The sequence below is a fragment of the Dermacentor albipictus genome, chromosome 4 (genome assembly GCF_038994185.2).
Source record: "Dermacentor albipictus isolate Rhodes 1998 colony chromosome 4, USDA_Dalb.pri_finalv2, whole genome shotgun sequence".
In the NCBI taxonomy this organism is placed as follows: domain Eukaryota; kingdom Metazoa; phylum Arthropoda; class Arachnida; order Ixodida; family Ixodidae; genus Dermacentor; species Dermacentor albipictus.
Genome location: NC_091824.1, coordinates 124984978 through 125002680, shown reverse-complemented (window position 1 = coordinate 125002680; position 17703 = coordinate 124984978). Strand labels below are relative to the sequence as shown.

The following is a 17703-nucleotide window of genomic DNA, read 5'->3' as shown; positions in this document are numbered from 1 at the left end:
AACACCCTTTTTTTTTATATATGCTTACTGAAAGACTGTATAGCTTTGCGAGGCCCGGGGTTATTCAGTGATTTTCCTTGCAGTAAATCTTAGTAAATCTCCGACTAGAATGCAGCAAACACACAAAATAAATAAACACACAGCTGTCCACTTGATTTGTATAGATGTGCAACTTCCCATATTGGTGTTTCTCTGGAACAATATGTTTTGGAGCATGGAGGCAAGGAGAGCAGACGCAGTACAGTTTTGTGGGTAGATATTGCACTGCATTCTTGTTGTCGCCAAGCATGATTAGCACAATATACTCAAGGCCCAAGATGCAAATGGAGATGAGTGTGCATTTCTGAAAACCTTGACCCTGGCTTAAAGCTGCTGTCCTCCATGTTCATGGTGGAGATATCGGAACACATGTTAAAGCTGGTGATGTCCACACATGAGACTGCTCCGTGTTTGTATGGCTCCTGCTTTTAATAAAATCAATGCAGTGCAGAGAAGGAAAAATTTGAGGGGAAGACCTGTGAGCTGAGGAATTGCAACCCAATTTAAAGCGAAGCTTTCGCTACTGTTGCTATATGCCACCTTCGACTGCTGTTAGAATGAGAAGAAAGGGGGTTAACCGAGAGGCCGTTGGCTGCTGTTAACCGAGGGCTGCTGTTGTGTCTCCCTCTGTCCTCCAAGCAGCCATCTAGCTACCACTGGATGCAGGTAGATTCTGTGACCACACTGCATGGTTTCTCGGACGCTGGTGGTAATGCACTCACAACTATGTTTCTGAATTAGCTATCACACTTTTAATGTGCATATACCAGTTGAGCAAACGGTCTCACCCATGTGGGTTTGCTTAAGCTCATGTGGAAAGGTTCTACCAGAACTCTTGATTGCTGTGTTTATAACAATTGCAGTTTTTATTTCTGTACCTCGGAAGGTATTTTCTTTTAGCTACCTTAACTGTCGCATGGGTTTGAAACTGCACCTGCATATATTCAAGGTAGGTATTCTATTCCATGATATTTCAACCACTATAGTTCTTTCGTGGCAACAGTTTTAGCCTCCCCAAAACTTCTGTGATACGCTCTGTGGCACATATCCTTCAAGGGTGTGCCCGATTCCTGCTAATTAACTTTCAATCCGATGCGACTATATTTATTGTGGAACTTACTTAAACATACAAATGGCTCCAAAAGCAGTTAACTAAACTTTGAGGAGTGCCTACTAATTTACTAATTGACTACTAATCACCAACAACATCACCCCCCTCGCCTGCCTGGCTTAATTGATTTTCCCCATATTGGATCTTGCTATGAATTTCAGTTGTCCAGTAGTCAATGTGGACGCCTTATGTGGAAGGATCGGGCAAAGCCGTATGCACTGCTGCAGAATTGAGTTTTATAGTTTGCAACTAAATTATTTCGAAAGCACCAGATGCACATGTGCATTTCAGAGCGAGAAGTGCATGGCATTTATCGCAAATACGAGCTCCATGAAGGGCTTGGTACGACCACATTCGAGCCATGTATTTCCACTATACTCGCATAAAAGCCAAAAAGACAGGTTTTGTCTGTAATCATAATTAGCGTGCCAGCAATATTTACGACTGGCGCGACAAGAGTCCAGCAGGTGACGTCATACGGATCGAAACCGATCACTACACATGCGCACCTCTGCGGCAGCGGCCACCCACCATCCTGCGCGAAAGCGAAAACAAACGCGCGGCCGCAGACCGGTCGCTAGTTGTCATGTAAAATCTACTGAACGTAGCCCGCCCTAGCGTCGTTAGAAATCAGTCGCATGCAGCGCAATGAGAAGACCTCTCCGAGCGCCACGCGCGACCGTCCCTTTAGGTAAAAAATGTACCGAAATCGACTTTTTCTCCTCTGCATGCGCCCGCATGACACGGCCGCACCTTCTGAAGCCAACTCAAGTATGTGGCGCCAGTGCGAATCGATGCTGGCGGGCGGACGAACGGTGCAGCACGCAAAATAGCGATCTGTTGACCGAGAGAGCATTATTGTTTCTGGTACCCATGGCAGCGACTGTAGGAGTCGGACACTAGCTTGACAAGGCGCAAATGGCGACCCGAGAGTGGAAACTCCGGCAGACGGTGGAGTCGCACGCCGGCGACGTGACGGGCTGCGACTTCTCGGGTACAACTTTGGCCACCTGCTCGAATGATAAGACGGTGCGCATCTGGCTCTATGAAGGAGGCTCATTCACAGAGTCGTCCGCGTCGCCCCTCGTCGGCCACAAGTACGGCGTGAACGCGGTGCAGTTCTCGCCGCTGGGTACGGCACTCGCATCGTGCTCCATCGACGGCAGCGTGTTCATATGGAACGTTCAGGTGAGTGCGCGACGGTGTGCTGCCAGTGTCTGGCTTTGTGTTGTTTCACCGATTACTGCTTGCCGTCCCGTTTGACAGAGTGGCGAGGTGCTGGGACAACTGCAGCACCCAAGCGAGGCGGCTCTGCGATGCTGCAGCTTTTCGCCCTCGGGCGCGCTGCTGGCCACCGGTGGCGACGATGAGACGCTGGTTCTGTGGGACGTGGCCACACGCTCGCTGATGCGATCCCTCGGCGGCCACGGCGCTCTTGTCACCGCGTGCAGCTTTTCTCCTGACGGCGCGCTGCTGGCGTCCGCGTCGTCTGCCGGAGACCTGCGCCTTTGGGATGCGCGCTACGGTCACGGCAGCTGTCTGCTGACGCGCTCCGAGGCTCACGACCTGGGTGCCACTGGCTGCCACTTCAGCCCTCAGTTCGAGGCCAGTCTTGCACAGGGCACGCTCGAGAGCAGTTACCTGCTTGCGTCCTGCGGCAACGATGACCTCGTGCGCGTGTGGCAGGTGCGCATGGCGCACCGCTGCAGCCTCTGGTCCCAGTGGGTGTTCGAGGGCCACTCTGGAAACGTCATGTGCTGCCGTTTCGCACCTGGAGGTCAACTGCTAGCTTCCAGGTGCGTCATCGTGCCGTCTGTGCGCGCAGGCTGCGCTGTCAATGCGTTCTTTACAAATCTCTCTCGTTCGCAGTGCCGGTGACAAGACCACCATGCTGTGGGATGTGGTAAGTTGACCGTGCACTTAGTTTATTTGCACGATATAAGTACATCAATATCTATTATTTGGCATTAGTGCTCGTTGATGTCAGCTGATGTCAGCTGTCAGTGGTCGCAGGTGTCAACCGTTGGCGTACATCACACAGATACATGTTCCCATGGGTGGGCAGCGCTACCCGGATGAAAGACGAGAGGAAGTACACAATTATCTTGTCATAGTCTTTTGTCCGGGTTGTGCTGCCCACCCATAGGAACATGTTCAATCACCAACTCGCCCAGCTTGCTGTGTTAACACAGATACAGCCACGCCGAATGCATGTAGAATGCATTAAACATGCGAAATTCTGCCCATAACACATACCAAATGCCACCCAAATATACCTAATTTATAGCGTGCAGCAGAGCACTGCAGGCAGGAGGAAGTTCATAGGCATTCTCTGGGTGATACACAGTGCAAGTATGTGTTCAGTATGTATGTCACAATCGGGCATTGGTCCAGGTTTTTTTCAAGGGAAGGGTCTGACTTTGAGATAGTGATGGATGATGATTGTAGTGAATTTTTTATGTGCTGGCAGGTTCTCTTCAATAATCCTTAAACTTTGTCTCTCCAGAGCAAAAGAACAGCAACAGCTGGGAAGGACTTCATGAATTTGTCACATGCAGTATGCTGGCGCTGCGCACACAAATTTTAAAGGGGGGGGTCGGGACATCCGGTCATCCACCCTGGACCTGTGCATGGTCACGATATCCATGGTGACAAGACAGCTGTATCTTTCGCTACCAGGCAACACCAGCATATGATGACCCTCAAGTGTGGTTATCTGGCAACTGTCGCATCAAAAAACCTTACTCCAGCCACGAAACAGCTGCTGACAGCACATGTGTATCTGTGGCTTTCTCTTTGCCTGTTTTTATGTTGCTTTGTCACTCTTTCATGTTGCACAAAGTAGATTGACCTTTCTAGAGAGCTACCAACCACACCTTGACGGGATCTATTTGTTAAACTTTTGCTGCATCTTCAGGGCACTGGGGAGCAGCTGCAGCGGCTGACTAAGCATACTCGCTACGTGCCCTGCTGTGCCTTCTCAGGCGACGGCGAATTCCTGGCCACAGGCTCCAACGATCGCACAGTGGTCATCTGGACTCAGGTTGAGAACACCGGGGTGAGTGCCTCCTCTTGCTGCCAGTTACGTTCGGGATTTGAACTAAATTTGTTGTTGCTGACTTGCCAGGGTATGTTCCACATCTCGAGCAACCCTTCCTCAAACCACTGCAAAATATGTCACTGGTTGATAATTTTCAAGTTGTGAGGTGCTTTTATTGGCTGTATCAAGAAGGTTTAGACAGTACTCGCTCTTACTGCTGATGGGGCTGCTAAGATGGAGCCTTGGGAAAGTTATCTGACCGCTTATCTGACATAGTGTTATGGTAATAATATACTGGAATGACTATACTGGAAAGGAATCGAAACAAGGCATCACTACCTTGCTATAGGCATTATTAGCATATAGTGAAGCCCACAGTTATGCTGTATTACCTGACACAGTACTTACACAAACATTTTTCAAATTGGCTCATTAATAGCTGAGATAGAAATATTTCAGTGCCGCGAACCCATGATTTCAGAAGACTAGCCCCACTGCATAGCGAGACACTCTCTCCACTCGCCCCGTCTAGCCTCCGCAAGTGAAATTCCTTCCCTGCGTTCTCCCATACCGGACCTCGAGGATCGCTTGACACATACGTCATGGGCCCCACCTTCATATTTTTTTCTCCTCGTTTTTTTTTTCTTTAATGACACTGCACACTTACACTAACGGCATTGCGCACAAGTTGTTGTGATGTCTTACTTCATGCAGCGCACAATTCTGTGCGCTGTGCACAAGGACACTTGGCTAGCGCTATAATTCAGTGCTACACGAATACTGAGGCAGAACAAGTGGATCGCAGAGCATGATCACTCACCCCCTGCTCATCGTAGGGGACCTAAATGCCCCAGCAGTGGCATGGGGATACCCAATGGACCGCCAAAAGGGAAGACAACTATAGCTTGACGGACAGAATCTAGGTCTTACTCTTGTCACGGATCCAACTTGTCCCACTCGTATGGGAAACAGCATTAGCGGAGACACTACTCCGGACTTGACATTCGCAAAACGAATTCCACAAGCAGACTGGATTAACACACAACTTGGGCAGCGACCACTATTTAATTCAAACAACAGTTCGAGCGGGCCCGCGAGAGCCTAAGGGTCGTCGACTCTGCATAACGAACTGGGACGCTTCCCGGCAGGCCAGAGCCCTCGCCTCTTTCTCCGGTACCCAACCCCCTTTCGAAGATTGGGTCGCATCCTTACTGCTAGACGCGAGTGAAGCCACTAAATTGGTGCCTGAGGAAGCCAATCTGCAGGAGGCAGATAGCAAGTTACTGCATATGTGGGAAGCCCTCGCCAGTCTGCAACGCAGATACAAACACAACAAGCTCAACCAAACGCTCAGGAAACGTATTAGCACTCTCACCCTTCACATCGGAGACTATGCACAACAACTTACTCGTCAGAATTGGCACAACACATGCGACAGCATGGAGCGACAACCAACCCTGCCCAAAACGTGGAATATCCTCCAGCCAACAGCAAGAACACACAACAGCACAACTTGCAAAAAATTATTCTCACCCATCCGGGCACGGATGCACAAGTTCTTCAAGAGCTGATAGACTGATACGTAGGACCTCAACCTACTACACCCGCTCCAGCATACACTGGCACCGCTAACGACCACCTGGATGGGCCCATACAAGCAGCAGAAGTATGTGAAGCTGTCCTCGCACTCCGCCCTAACTCGGCCCTGGCACCTGATGGCATTACTAATAAAATGCTTTGCAACCTAGATGAGGATTCTATACTAGCCCTCACAGCTTATTTTAACACATACTGGGAAACTGGAAACCTCCCCTCAGAATGGAAAGAAGCCAAAATTATGATTCCCAAACCAGGGAAGCGCCTCCTACTCGAAAACATCTGCCCCATCTCCCTTACTCCATGTGTTGCGAAGGTCCTCAAACATGTCACCCTCACACGCTTACAGACATATGAACGACAACGACCTCTTCCCCAATACCATGGTTGGCTGCCGCCCGAAACTTTCTGCTCAAGATATCATGATTCAGCTCAAGCACCAAATTATTGATGGCGATGAAAGCTCCAGGCTGGACACCAAAGCCATCTTAGGGCTAGACCTAACCAAGGCCTTCGATAACGTCACGCATGAGGCCATACTGAACCAACTAGCACAACTCCAGGTTGGACATCGAACATATAACTACGTGAAGAATTTCCTTACAGGTCACACGGTCACCATTACCATCGGAGGGTTGCAGCCGCCAATTATTCACTTCGGCAGCAAAGGCACGTCGCGAGGATCAGTTCTGTCCCCTTTTCTATTTAACGTGGCCTTGCTCGGACTTCCGCCTGCATTAGCTGGCATCCCCAGCCTCAAGCCTAGCCTCTACGCAGACGATATCACCCTGTGGGTCACCAGGGGCAGCGACGGGGACATCCAAGACACGCTGCAGCAAGCCATTAACGAGGTCGTTGCCTACGTAGAACTGCACGGCCTGGCGTGCTCTCCACAGAAATCGGAGCTCCTTCTGTACAAGCCTAATTTGGGAGGTCGACGTCCAGACCCTCAACCGCTCGAGATAGAACTCCATGTGCACCAGCAACGCATACCTACTGTACCTAGCATCCGTATCCTTGGCTTACGCATCCAACAAAACGGCAGAAACATGGAGATACTCAAGCAATTAGATACTCATGTACAGCGAACCACTCGCCTCATTGCACGCATCGCAAATCGACATCACGGCATGAAAGAAAACAACCTTATTCGCCTGGTAACCACCTATGCCCTGAGCAGGATCACCTATGTCGCCCCATACCTTAGCCTCAATGCAACTGACAAGCTCAAACTCAATACCATGATCAAGAGGGCCTATAACCAAGCCCTACATCTTCCCATCTCCACCTCTCACGAGAAACTAGACGCCCTCGGCATTCACAACACCATAGACGAGCCTAAGCGCAGCATATTAGCCAGTACTAACGACTCGCCAATACCAGCAAGGGCAGGCGCATTCTAGGCACCCTAGGCATAACCTAGACCACACCCAATTCGGACCAAAAGTACCCATCCCTCCAAACATTCGTGCTCAGTTAGTTATCCCGCCCATACCTCATAATATGCACCCTGAACACAATCCGGAGTGACGTGCAGAAAGAGCTAAACAACTACAAAAGCTCTATGACCAAGCCGTTGATGTAGTCTACGTAGACACAGCGGAATACCCCAACCGAAATGCCATGGCGGTCGTCGCAGTCGCGGGATCACAGTACCAGCTCGCTGCGGCCGCATCAATACTCACCATGCAACGCGAAGAAGAAGAAATGGCCATCGCTTCGGCCTACGCAGCTACCAATGCACAAGGCATCATCAGTGATTCAAAAACGGCCATTCGCAACTACACAAAAGGACTGATAGCGCCTTAAGCGCAAAAGATACTCTCTGGCACTTCTCCCTCAAGGCAACGCCACGTCCAGGTCATCTGGCCCCCTGGTCACTCAGCTCTGGCTGGAAACGAATCCGCACATGATGCTGCCCGAGCTCTCGCACACTGGGCGCATTATCCTTCTCCTGAGTCTTCCGATCCTGACCAGCCCTCTGTTCTGCACCGCGGTCATGCACAGGACCGAATGGTCACATTCAGAGGAATTCTCCACTACTGCAGAGAGTGGTTACGGTATCTTCCAGCACACAAAACACTGAATAAATCTCAATCCACCACTTGGTGACTCCTTCAGACGTGAACTTTCCCGAACCCTGTGCTATACAACTGCATTTACCCCAATGCATACTCTCTACTCTGCAAAGCGTGCAAGGCCCGCACTGACCTCGATCACATTATCTGGCAATGCCCCAAAGCCTCACCCACCAACACCTACCGCACGAGCACGCGCATTGTAACTACGGCCAAGCAGTGGGAGACTTTGCTGCTCAGCTTCGACCCAAAGGAGCAGCTCTGGGCCGTCCGGATGGCCGAAGGCACCGCCAGAAAGCAGGGACTGGCCGCCGTATGAGGAAGGGGGGGGCTGGGGGTTAGTCTCCCGCTATCCCTGGACCCCATCAAGGACATAATAAAGTTTTATCTCTCTCGCTGGAACACGGTAAAAAATGGCACAATTTGGGTACCTGTGTATGTGACTGCATGACCGTGGGAACAAGCAGATGAAGCGGAAGTACATCTCTTTTGTTTCGATGGGAAGTAAAACATAAAACATGCAGACATTCCATTTGTGCATTTTATTATTTCTCTAAACTTCAATTTCAAGCAACAGATCACACAAATAGTACATGTTGCCTTGAATAATTCTCGAAGTTACGTGTCACCACAAGTGACGTCACACTGCGGACACGACTAGTTTAGGCGCAGGAACATGACTACGTCACTGTCCGGCTTGGAGCGCGGTTGCCGCGAGGGAAAAGGAAACTGGCATTCAGACTGAAATTTCAGACCTTTCTGCCGCGCGTAGCAATGTAGTTCTTTGCAAACACGATCGCTAGCACATATTGTATGCTCTGCACTTGTCAGCTCAAAATGGCCAGACCTGGTGAGGGACCCTTTAAGTGAGATTGAACTATAGCACCAAGCATTCAGACATGATTGTCCACATGTAATTATGCTGCCAGTATGTCGTTATAATTGCTGATTATGAATGGAGGAAACTGGGTTAGAGGCTCCATGTTTCCACCTGTGCGTTTACTTCTGCCTTGCTCACTTCACATCGCAACCATGGCAGTAGGTATATTCAGCTGCAGGTTAAGGCCAACATGATCTAGGAGCAGGGAGAGAAACTGATCTGAAACTGGCCAACATGATCTTCCATTCTATCTAGGAGGAAGAGCAGGGAGAGAAACTGAAGCCAGTGCAGCCGCAACAGCCACCACTGCCCAAGGAGGGTGTTGGGGTGGCTGCGGTGGGCCGCTGGTCAGTGAACCAGGTGGGCGAATGGCTGGAGGGCCTGGGCCTTGGGCAGCACCGGGCCACCTTTGAGGAGCACGCCATCGATGGCCAGGAGCTACTGCACCTGACCCATGAGGGGCTGAGCAATGCCCTGCACGTGGACGCCCTGGGCACACGTGCCCGCCTGCTGCGCGAGGTGCAGGCCTTGAAGCACCCCCTGTGGCGGCATCTGCCTCCAGCTGGGGAAGACGATGCCGCCCTGCCCGAAGAGCTCTTCTGTCCCATTACTCAGGAACCAATGCGCGATCCCGTCGTGGCCGCAGGTCAGTGCTTCGAGGATCTCAGTGGTTTGGTGAAAGTGGTAGGAGGGTCACTTGGCAGAATATCACAAGGCACAATAGGAAACACAAAAAATCCACATTTTGAGCACACATGCTCAAGGTACAAAGTGTAATTGCATTGTTCAGGGAGCACAATATTTCTGGGAGAACCAGCGTGGGTCATAGACGATGTGAAGTCACTCACACATGACAAGAGGTGCGACTTCCTATAGTGTGCAGCAGAAAGCGCTGAGGAGACCGTAAGTTTATGTACACGGTGCAGCATAACCAGCATGCCATAGACGTGGAACATGCCGCTGAATGCTCTCTGCTCGCCCAGTCTGTCGCTCACAGATGCTTTTGTGTTGCAGCAACACACTTAACTTGCTTGCACTGCTGAACGATGAAGTCACGGAAGATCACTACTGTTCGCCCCTGTGCTATACTATTGGAGGCCACAGTGAAGGTGGGAAAATTACTAACTACCTGTAAATAGCACATCAAGCACATCAGCCCTCAGAGTGTGGGACGTGGCATATTTATGACATGAGGGCTGTGGGAGAGAGAGGTTTCCTCTCCTGGATGTAGCACATTGCTCCATAGCACAGGGTCATTGCATGGCAATGACTTTAATCTACACATTTATGTGCCAACTGTTCACACTCATAGTTATCTATGTGCCGATGTGCTAAGCTGTGCATGAAGCCTTGGTCTTTCATAGACAAAACCTTGTTAAGGGGTACCATGTTACTTCAACAAAGCACTGAAATCGAGTGTGTTGCATATGACCTGATGATCTGCAGCACATGCTAGAGGCAGATGGAAGAGAGGAAGAGGGATGAGGACTTTGTGCTGGAAAGAGAGAGACATTAGTGGGCAGGTTGCAATGCAGACACATTTTCAGTGTTGGATGAGCCCTGTTAATACCTATGTTTCTTAAGGGACCATAAAAAAAAGAATGCATGACCTGAGAAAACGTACTGTCTGATAATGCATGTGGCAGCACTTTAGATGAGGCACAAATCTGCTCTCACACAAAATTTTATCTGAAAATTTGAATAGAAAGCCAACAAAGTATTACATACCTTGTAAATATCAAGCTCATTATCTGTGCCTAACGATTCGAATAAACATTATATGTATGTACATGCTATTAAAGCAGCCGTAGCCATCAATGAACTTATTTTACCTGGTGCTTCGGTAGAAATTTTCTATAATAGCACAAGATCAACGACCTCGGTGGTCCAACTAAATGTTTTCTCTCTATGTATAATAGCAGCTTTCTTTTTTCTTGAGCAAGGGCCCATATACCTTGCATTAGGTGCACATTAAGAACCCAGGTGGTCAAAATTAATCTTGACTCCCCCACTACACCATCTTTTCATAATCATATTGTGGTTTTGGCATGTAAAACCCCAGAATTTTTTTTTTTTTTCAAGCACTCGCAGTCCTTAACTTTCTGTGCATCGGCATATGCTGAAGTAAACCACGCAAAATATTGGCAGCATCTGCAAATGAGGGTAAAGAGTGGAACTGCTTGTGCCTTTGTCTAGCTTGACTGGGCTTTGTGTTGTGAGCCATGCTGAGATGGTGACAATGTGTAACATGATCAGGAGTTCCTATGTTCCAATGACACATATGCACGATGGGTTATATGGGCTGCTCTTCATACCATAACATCCTAAAGCTCTTGTACCTCTTAAGTATACTTATCGGCATTTTGAACGTCTTGCACATCCTTGGCATGTTTCCAGTGGAGACCAGTGATGGACGCTGCCAGCTCAGCAGTACATTGTTACAGTTCATGGGTGCAACATGCAGGAACCTAATGCACATGATCCTGAGGGAATACAAAAGGACCAGTTTTTCAGAACATAAGAGCAGGGAAAACGTAACAAACAGGAACATATCAAAGAGGTTCTAATCTACTGCAGTGAAATGTGGCCAGGATGTATCCCTTTGCTTCGACAGGGGGTGCTTTTGCCCACTGAGCCAGCATTAGCAGTGCATTAACACTGAAATATTTTCCGTGTCTTAGGAATGTTAGAGATCTAGCTAGTTGGTATTCCATGACAAAACTTGCTTAGCATGCAGAAAGCAAGGTTCCTTGTCTGGTTTGGATGTGTTACTATCTTCTCTCTCTGTCCAGTGCACTTTCGTATGAAAAATTTGGAGGACGCTTAAGCTTCGCCTTTAAAAGTGGAACGCGATAGCATTCAAAGGTCACTGACTGCCTCTCATGCTTCCCGGCAACTGCAGCATATTTAATCGTAATGTTTACCGGGAAACGCTGGTGGCGAACGCTATGCACGAAGGCGGGCTGCTTCCTGATAGGAATGTGGCCTTTTGCGTGGGCCGCGATACGTGGGAGGCGAGCGCAATTTGGAGGTGTTGCAAGGAACTAGGCGCACCGCTTCATGGCCTGCTAGATATTCGTGCGCCGGCGCATGCAAATGGCAGGCGCCGTAGCCTGTCTGTGAATGGTAGGAATGCTGGAAAAAGAGTTTGACTTTTTGTGTAACGGAATCATGTTTTCTCATACGTATATTCAAGTTACAATACGATGCTATCATGTCTGTAGGTTGTGTGTAAGTTGTACTTTATGATTTTTCTATGTATCTTAGCTTGAGAAATTCAATTATTCCAGTAACTTCCTTGTGCCACATTGAGAGCCTGGGTATGAGTGGTTCGAAAATCTTTTTGCCGAAACGATGTCCGACGATAGACGCCGACATCAAATTTTCGGCGACACGGGGTCCTTAACGCTCTCGCGTTAAGCATTTTAGTACATTCTTATAGTTGCTCAAGCTATTGATCATGGAAAAAATTTTCATTGTTTTGATCAACCTAATTATTTGGTAAATGTTTCTAGTTAGGTTTCCTTTAGGTTAAAGTTTGCTTAAATACATTCCTTATTGTTATACTAAATATAAATTATACATTTAGTGCTTTCTGAACAGAACCTATATTTTTACCTCAGAGTTGTGGTAGTTCCTACTTAACAATTCTTCCAGGCTGCTGAAAGGCAGGTTTTGTACTGCTGCTTCTTGAAATGAAGTTTATTAGATGAATCTGCAGATTGTTTACTTTCTGAGTTGCCCTTCAACATCAAAATGAGGAAACAAGTACAATTCATCTATAATGTTGAGTTGGAAAGGATTCATATACCAGTCGTCTTTAAACTTTCGTTGGCTGCACTCTCTCAACTTATATAGGGTGTATCAACGAAGACTATGTACTGCTTCTAAATAGGTTTTTCAGGGTAGGAGTAGGGTTGTTTTCTGACCCAGGTGTAGGCAGTGGCACTTGTCAAGACAGGTGAGATGCAGTAGTTAATGCTTTAATTAGTTCAAATCATTTTACTTTTAGCTATTATATTTAGACAGCTTAATGTAATAGAGAAATGGAGGTGAACTGTGCATACATGTCGAATCGGAGTTTAGATCCTAAAAGTTGCGATTCCCGTGCACTTGTACCATGACGAATTTTGGCTTTCCGTGCGTGCGAAGCCGAAACTTGGAGGCTGAGAAGTGTGTCCGGACCAAGCCCTTTTAGCAGACGTCACTGGGAGAAGTGTGTAACAGTTTAAAACACGGTTGAAGGTCGATATAATGAAGTAGGTAAAATAAACAGTTTGTTTTGTTATATCAAAATTTTGCTGTATTGAAATTCAACTTTTTATGCAATTAAGTACAGTCACCAGTCGATGTTTTTTCCCCAAATTATCAGGCAATCGAAAAAAGCAAATTTAAATTCAGAAAAAAATTCTTTCTGGTGAATGTGGGAGTCAGCGACGAATGATACGGTTTCATGCCGCGTCGATGATACCTTCACCTCGGCGGTATGAATTAAGCGAAGCCAGCTACGCTTTCGCATGTACTCCACCCCCGTAGCTGATAGCGTCACCCACACCGAGACGATGTTATCGTGAAAAACGCCGGCAGCGGGGAGCGAATGCTTCATCTGCCTTTCGCTCCAACAGGTTGCCGAAACTCCAGATTACGCAACCTCCAATACTAAACGTGCGGTAAAATAGTTTACATGATTACACACTGTCTTGGCATGGCCACTTTTTGCACAAGTGGCAGATTACCTCTGAAGTAGGGTGCACTGATGCGTATGCGCTTGGCCGCGCTTACTGCCATGCGCAGCCACGACCGAGACATGCACGAGAAATCGCGATGCGCACCAACTTACCCCCCTTCCCCGCCCCTCGCGCGCACCTAATCGTGTTGCCGTGAGCTCGCTTCCCTCCCCCTTATTCCGTTTGCTCGCGTGGGAAGGCAGCACTCGTGCGTGAAGCCACCATCTTTGTCTAACCCTCGCACACTTACCTAAAGCACACAGTGCGCAGAGTGCGATAGGATGTTATTGCACTTGGACTTCATATGGAACATGATGCGGGCTCCACATCGGCATTCGCTCTCGTGTCACGCCGCACGTGATTTGAGAGGTGTGTTTGCAAGCAGCCACTTGTAATTAAACCATATGACCATCTGCGTTCACAAAAGTTTCCGTTTATTCTCTCGGCATTCCTTTGCGGCGTAAGCGAAATTTCGTTCAATTTCGTTATATTGAAATCGCATGCAAACACACTTCGTTAAATTGAGGTTCTAAATACATGGTGTTCTATGGACAAGAGATTATGAAAACATAAACATTTCGTTATATCGAGAAGTTTGTTATATTGAAGTTCGTTATATCGAGGTTTAACTGTATCTAGGTTGCGCTCTGTCACTGTAGCAAACATGTACTGCTATAGTGCACTGTGGCATCATGTATCAACATCATGGAAAATATATGTTTGCCACATCACTGTTGCAAGCATGTAGTGCATGTAGTGCTTTTCCGTGCAGATGGTTACAGTTATGAGCGGACCGCCATCAGTCGCTGGCTGGAGAGTGGGAAGGACACCAGCCCCATGACCAACGAGCCCTTGGAGCACACCATGGTGCTGCCCAACCGTACCCTGCAACTGCTCATCCAGAAGTACCTGCGCTAGAGGCATGCCTGAGTGGCGTCCACAGGCATCACCTGCACGCGCCTGGGTAACCTTGCACTGGGTGCAACACGTGTGCTTCAGACCACAAAATTGAAGGTGGCAGGTAACAGGGAGGAGCTGTGGAACACTTCTCTATAACTTGAGGTTAAAGACAGGACAGGAGATCTGATCTGCAGGCATAGGTCAGCATGATCACCCACGTTCATTTCACATTTGTGAGTATGAGTGAGTGACGAAGGATGTGAGGGAATGTAAGTATGAACGAGAGTGAGTGCCGTTGAGTGTGAGCATATGTGAGTATGAACAGGAGTAAATGGTGGTAAGGATGAGCGTGAGTGAATATGTATGAGTGGACATTAGTATGAATGTGAGCGGGTGCCAGTGAGCATCAGTGAGCATAAGTAGGAAAGTGAGTGAGTGGATATGAGTGTGATTCGGTGCATACCCAGAAAAAATGTTGGTGAGTGAATGTCCACTTATTCCGTCGACCTATGGCTGCAGGTCACGTGAGAAGCATTTGCCCTGCTGTGTCTCTGATCTTCAAGTCTTGTCTTCAGTTGTCTCACAGTTTAGTGTCCTGCTGTGTCTCAGAACCAATGCAACCCAAATGGGAAAATGCATTTATGTCATACAGCATTTGAATTGCATGGCTTCAATGCCCCTGTTTTCCGTTAAAGTCTATAGTACCAAGATCAGAGTGCTGTTGTTACACATCCCAGAATTTTAGTTCACATATGTACACAGAGTAAAGTTCCTCTCAGCTAGACCACGTACACATACCTTTCATAAAATAAATTAGACCTATGCAGCAGTATAGTAAAATGCAGGCTTTAGGATAATTATGATCATAGTTGTGTGACAGTAATTACACCACCATTCCTGTGTGAACTGTTTTTGAGTGCACCCCCACTTGTTCCTCTTGTGCACCAGGGTTAGTCCTGCAGTGGTAATTACGAGCATTCCGTAAACTCTGTGAAAGAGTGCTGTTTTGGTAGGACATGAAAACGCTGTGGATACAAATTTCAAGGTTGGAAACGGAGATAAAATGCTGTATTGTAAGCCCTCATTAAGGCACATCCTGTGGGACAACAGAGCGACTACCCGCTAAATCAATTTGATTCTAGTAATGCTGCACAATATGGCAGAACTACTGAAAAGGACATTAAAGGGAATGTTGGGCTAAGCAGGAGCAGTAAATTGCATTTCTAGATACCATAAATGTTGGTCCTATCATGAGGGAATGAGGGTTGGTAAGCCAGAAAAGATACAAGAACGAAAGACAGACCGCAAGTTCCCATGCTAGCTTCTCGTGATCTCATGAGATTTGTACAGTGCATGGTTGGGACTAGTTTATAGTTTATAAACAAACGCCAAATTCTGTTCTAAAGGAGCCAAAGGCACAACCTAGTGAGTATTGCTAACGTTTTCTGAACAGGAACTTGTCAAACGTGAAAATATTTGAAATCTATGACGTCATTTTAGTGTTGTGGCGCGTTGTGTTTGAGGGGTGAGATTCAAGAAGGAAACTTTTCCATTCATATTCCACGCTAATACCAGCCTTTTTGCCAGATACTAAATGCAAATCAGCCTAATTTCTCACCAAAAGCAACACAAAGGCACATTGGACAATGAAGCACCATGAAAATCACTTTTATCATCATGGCTTGGTGAAAGTACGAATGTGATAATTGTAGCTGCTTGCCTTCCAGTTTCTTTTGCCATTCAGGAAAGGCCCAACTGCAGACGACTTCATCATTGGTAGGGCCCCTGCATTGTGGTTATGACTGCTAGAAAAGCTGTTTGATTGTACATTTTGATTGAAGTGTGCTACTGAGCAACAAAAAACACAGGGGAGGGGGGAAAGGACATAGACATCACAGGCACAAGTGCTTGTCCACATGTCATCTGTGCCTATTTCTTAGCATTCTTGTTGCTGAATGTCGCATTTCAGTTGGTGTGATGATGACAATAAAGTCTCATGATAGCAGCCAAATCACCCATTGATTATCACATTTAGTTCCGTAGTATGGGCTGAAGAGTGAAATCGTCACAAACCAACCCTTTTATGTACATATGCAGTAAGGAGCAGCGGGTCAGGTAGGCAGTAACTGTTAGATTTATAGGCAGCCAACTCTCGAGAACATTTACTTTACTGTACAAAGTGGCGTTAATGATTACGTGGGCAAGTGTTAGGGGGTCTGTTATAATGGAGCCTGTCATAGGCTGACAGGGACATTTCTGTAGTATTGTTCATTGGATGAGGAGATGGGTGTAATGTGGTGAGTATGGCAGCTTGTTGCAGGCACCATTGTGGCCACTGCTTGCGTTGCAATAAAGTTTACTTTTCCTTGCCAAGTGGCTGCTGCCGGTGAGTCAACGAGTGTTTATTGGCGGTCGTATTCCTTTAGGAGAACTTAAGTTAGTACGTAGTAACCGTAGTTAAAAACTAAAGGGGCCAGTTCCACATAGTACTATAAGCGAACTTGTGTTTTTTTCTGTAAAGTTGTACCTGGGATTCCAAGCTCATTTGTCACATTTGCGGTGCTATAAAGGGACTGAAAATTGGCCAGAATGTGTTGAGATGTTGATGAAAATGAAATTGCCATAATTTATAGTGATAGAATCCATCATGCTGTTTACAAGTTAAGTAGGAAATATAATTTTAAATATGCAAAGAAAGTCTCAAAAACCAGTAAGGCCTGGCAGTGAAATATTGGTACTTCAGATATGGTCTATGAGCTTACTGTACATAAGTTGGTTGTTATTAAGTACAGCATAATAATTGCTTAATATTGCTGTTGCTATATTATTAGACACTTGCACTTTATTCCATGCTTTGGAAATAAAAAGCACACGCATGACTACGGCAACGTGCTGAACTGCGTATCACGTGTAAAAGTATTGTTTTGTCTTCAATCCAATTGGTTCTTTTTTATATGCCACAGTAGTTGGACAGGAAACCACGAAAACATGTAGCTATTATTGCAGAAATACTTTAACACTTTGGAAAACATGAATCGCAGGAACATCGACTTAATAAGCAAAATAATGCTTTCCAGCAGTTATGGCCGCATTTGTCGTCTGCCACCCACTAATGCCAGCGTATAATCACCATTGCACTCGCCTATCACAGTTTTCATTATGCTTCCAGTGAACGGCTACGTCATCACTGCAGATAGAAAAATTTTGCTAAAAAATGTTCCATTGCGTTTTCTGCACTACCAATTCATGACTGGACACTGACCAGTGAGCTTTCCATTGCATGAAAAAAAATATATAGATACGATGAAAATTGTCAGTCCCTTTAACTCATT

The 17703-nt window shown here is 47.0% G+C and overlaps 1 protein-coding gene across 2 annotated transcripts; it reads left to right on the top strand.

The window, feature by feature from the left end:
- The first annotated feature begins 1647 nt into the window (after positions 1-1647).
- On the top strand, positions 1648-16744 carry LOC135899545 (WD repeat, SAM and U-box domain-containing protein 1-like). Of its 2 annotated transcripts, XM_065428833.2 has the most exons (7): positions 1648-1841; positions 2031-2338; positions 2417-2946; positions 3020-3053; positions 4068-4208; positions 9000-9390; positions 14244-16744. In XM_065428833.2, exons 2-7 carry the CDS (start codon positions 2069-2071, stop codon positions 14387-14389), a joined length of 1512 nt encoding a protein of 503 aa, XP_065284905.1. In that variant the 5' UTR covers positions 1648-1841; positions 2031-2068; the 3' UTR covers positions 14390-16744. The 2 variants fall into 2 exon arrangements, with proteins under 2 accessions (XP_065284905.1, XP_065284904.1); XM_065428832.2 differs by having other exon boundaries at positions 1649-2338.
- Positions 16745-17703: the final 959 nt, after the last annotated feature.

Coding starts and splice junctions, on each gene's coding strand:
- LOC135899545 (XM_065428833.2), top strand. CDS start 2,069: ATGGCGACCCGAGAGTGGAAACTCCGGCAGACGGTGGAGTCGCACGCC. Junction 3,054..4,067: donor CCACCATGCTGTGGGATGTG/GTAAGTTGACCG, acceptor CTGCATCTTCAG/GGCACTGGGGAGCAGCTGCA. Junction 9,391..14,243: donor CGATCCCGTCGTGGCCGCAG/GTCAGTGCTTCG, acceptor TTTTCCGTGCAG/ATGGTTACAGTTATGAGCGG.